At 36.4% G+C, this 1,701-nt stretch overlaps 1 protein-coding gene across 1 annotated transcript; it reads right to left on the minus strand.

Moving 5' to 3' along the window:
• Nucleotides 1-82: 82 nt before the first annotated feature.
• Nucleotides 83-1,474, minus strand: LOC117101760 (organic cation transporter protein-like; the record flags this gene model as incomplete). The annotated part of the gene is made up of 2 exons (XM_033241816.1): nucleotides 711-1,474; nucleotides 83-210 (listed from the first exon to the last, which is right to left on the minus strand). Coding segments are annotated over exons 1-2 (479 nt in total), but the record flags the coding sequence as incomplete, so codon positions are not given.
• Nucleotides 1,475-1,701: the final 227 nt, after the last annotated feature.

Raw genomic sequence — 1,701 nt, forward strand, 5'->3', positions numbered from 1 at the left:
ACTTCAATGTTTCCTCCAGAACCTGGCTTCGTATGTCTATAATTTCAATTTAATATGTGCAACTTATAGTCAAAATATATACAGAAATTTAATTTCAAACACTGACCAGTCAGCTAATGATCCGAAAACAACAGACCCTGTAAGCACTCCGGCGAAATATATCATCTGTGCCAACGCAGTCTTCGCCTTTCCATCGCAGACCAGACCAAACTAAAGAAACAAATCAACAGAATCACTTTATTAGAAGAACATCTTTCCCAACAAGGCGAATTAATCCACAGTCTGTAAATCTACGAGTACATAGTTTAGAACTGGGGTCTGGATGAACAAACACATAGTACTGCGAATTTATGTGCACGGCACAGAAATAATAATAATCATTCGGTTTCTTTGTATCAAATCCAGTTAATGAATTAGTATTACCAGAATTCGTTTCTCAGAAATTAAGTAAGCCTGTGGTAAAAAGCCAAAACAAAAAGTTAACAGGCTTATGTCTCTGCGTTGATATGCTTACCAACAGGTGTATGAGTGAACATTTGTTGTTATAAATCATAAAGCGCATTTAGTTTCTTTGAAGGAAAAAGTATAATGTTCACAATGTAATATGATAGAAAATAAAGCTGCTAGGGTGGCCAAAACAAAATGCGCATTCAATTCATATTTACCTACTATCAATTTAGCATTTCTTCGAAAATAAGTGTTTTACTTACGTCTTCTTGGATAGTATTCGTGTATTGAGAATGATCAAACGTGTAACCATCAAGACACTCAATTGTACCCGTTTCATTTCCAAAATTTTGGCCAAAGTAAAAACTGCACTGGGTTTCATTGACGTCATTTCCCCAGTCCACATCAACACAATCACTGTATCTAAATTCTGTACAGTCTAGATCTGTGTTAGACGAAGGCACTGTACACCAATGATCAGAAAAACCTCCTAAGAATACTTGTGCAAGGTGATGAAATGCAACAGACAACGTCAGCATGCAATACCAGTGGTAGACTCTTCTCTGGTACGGACCAAATTCACCCAATTTCGTTAAAACTTGATCTAGTTCCATTTTGATGCGGATATTTTCAGAATCTTCTGAAATTATTGCCTAAAAAATAAAAACATTGTGAATGAAAAATGTTTAATTAAAGCAACATGAACATAAAAACAAATTATATATTTGGGGGCTGGTAATCTACTATTGAATTTAAAGTATAGGTAACCAAGAAGAGGGCGTTTTGCAGTGCGATGAGAACTTTCGTTGATTTTTACATGTGCAAGTGAGTGCAATTGTCTTAAAATTCTCAACGAAGACTCCGTGGCCAAGGCGCATAAATAGACAGTACAGGCCGGAGTTCGAACCCCGGTGTGACCAAATTTTTCCCCTTGGAAAATTTCACTTTTTAACGTTTATATCTTATTAGTTAGCATTAACGAGAGCAGGTTAAAGATTTTATTTTACATGTGTCACACACAATACACACACAACACGTGCTGTAGGCAATCACATTAATGAAATCTCATAATTAATGAAATAGGAGGTTAAAATTACTTGCTTGGCCTACAATAAATGGCATTTCCCCCTCAGATGACTTTGCACGTCAATGAGGGTAGTGAGCTGACCATGTTCATTACTACCAGAGAACAATGCCAATGAGCCATGAACTCTAAGTAGTAAACCCGGCTCAAGCTAGGCATATTTCACAGAA

The sequence above is a fragment of the Anneissia japonica genome, unplaced genomic scaffold, assembly GCF_011630105.1.
Source record: "Anneissia japonica isolate Jap-2015-1 unplaced genomic scaffold, ASM1163010v1 scaffold11440_len1947_cov211_single, whole genome shotgun sequence".
In the NCBI taxonomy this organism is placed as follows: Eukaryota; Metazoa; Echinodermata; class Crinoidea; order Comatulida; family Comatulidae; genus Anneissia; species Anneissia japonica.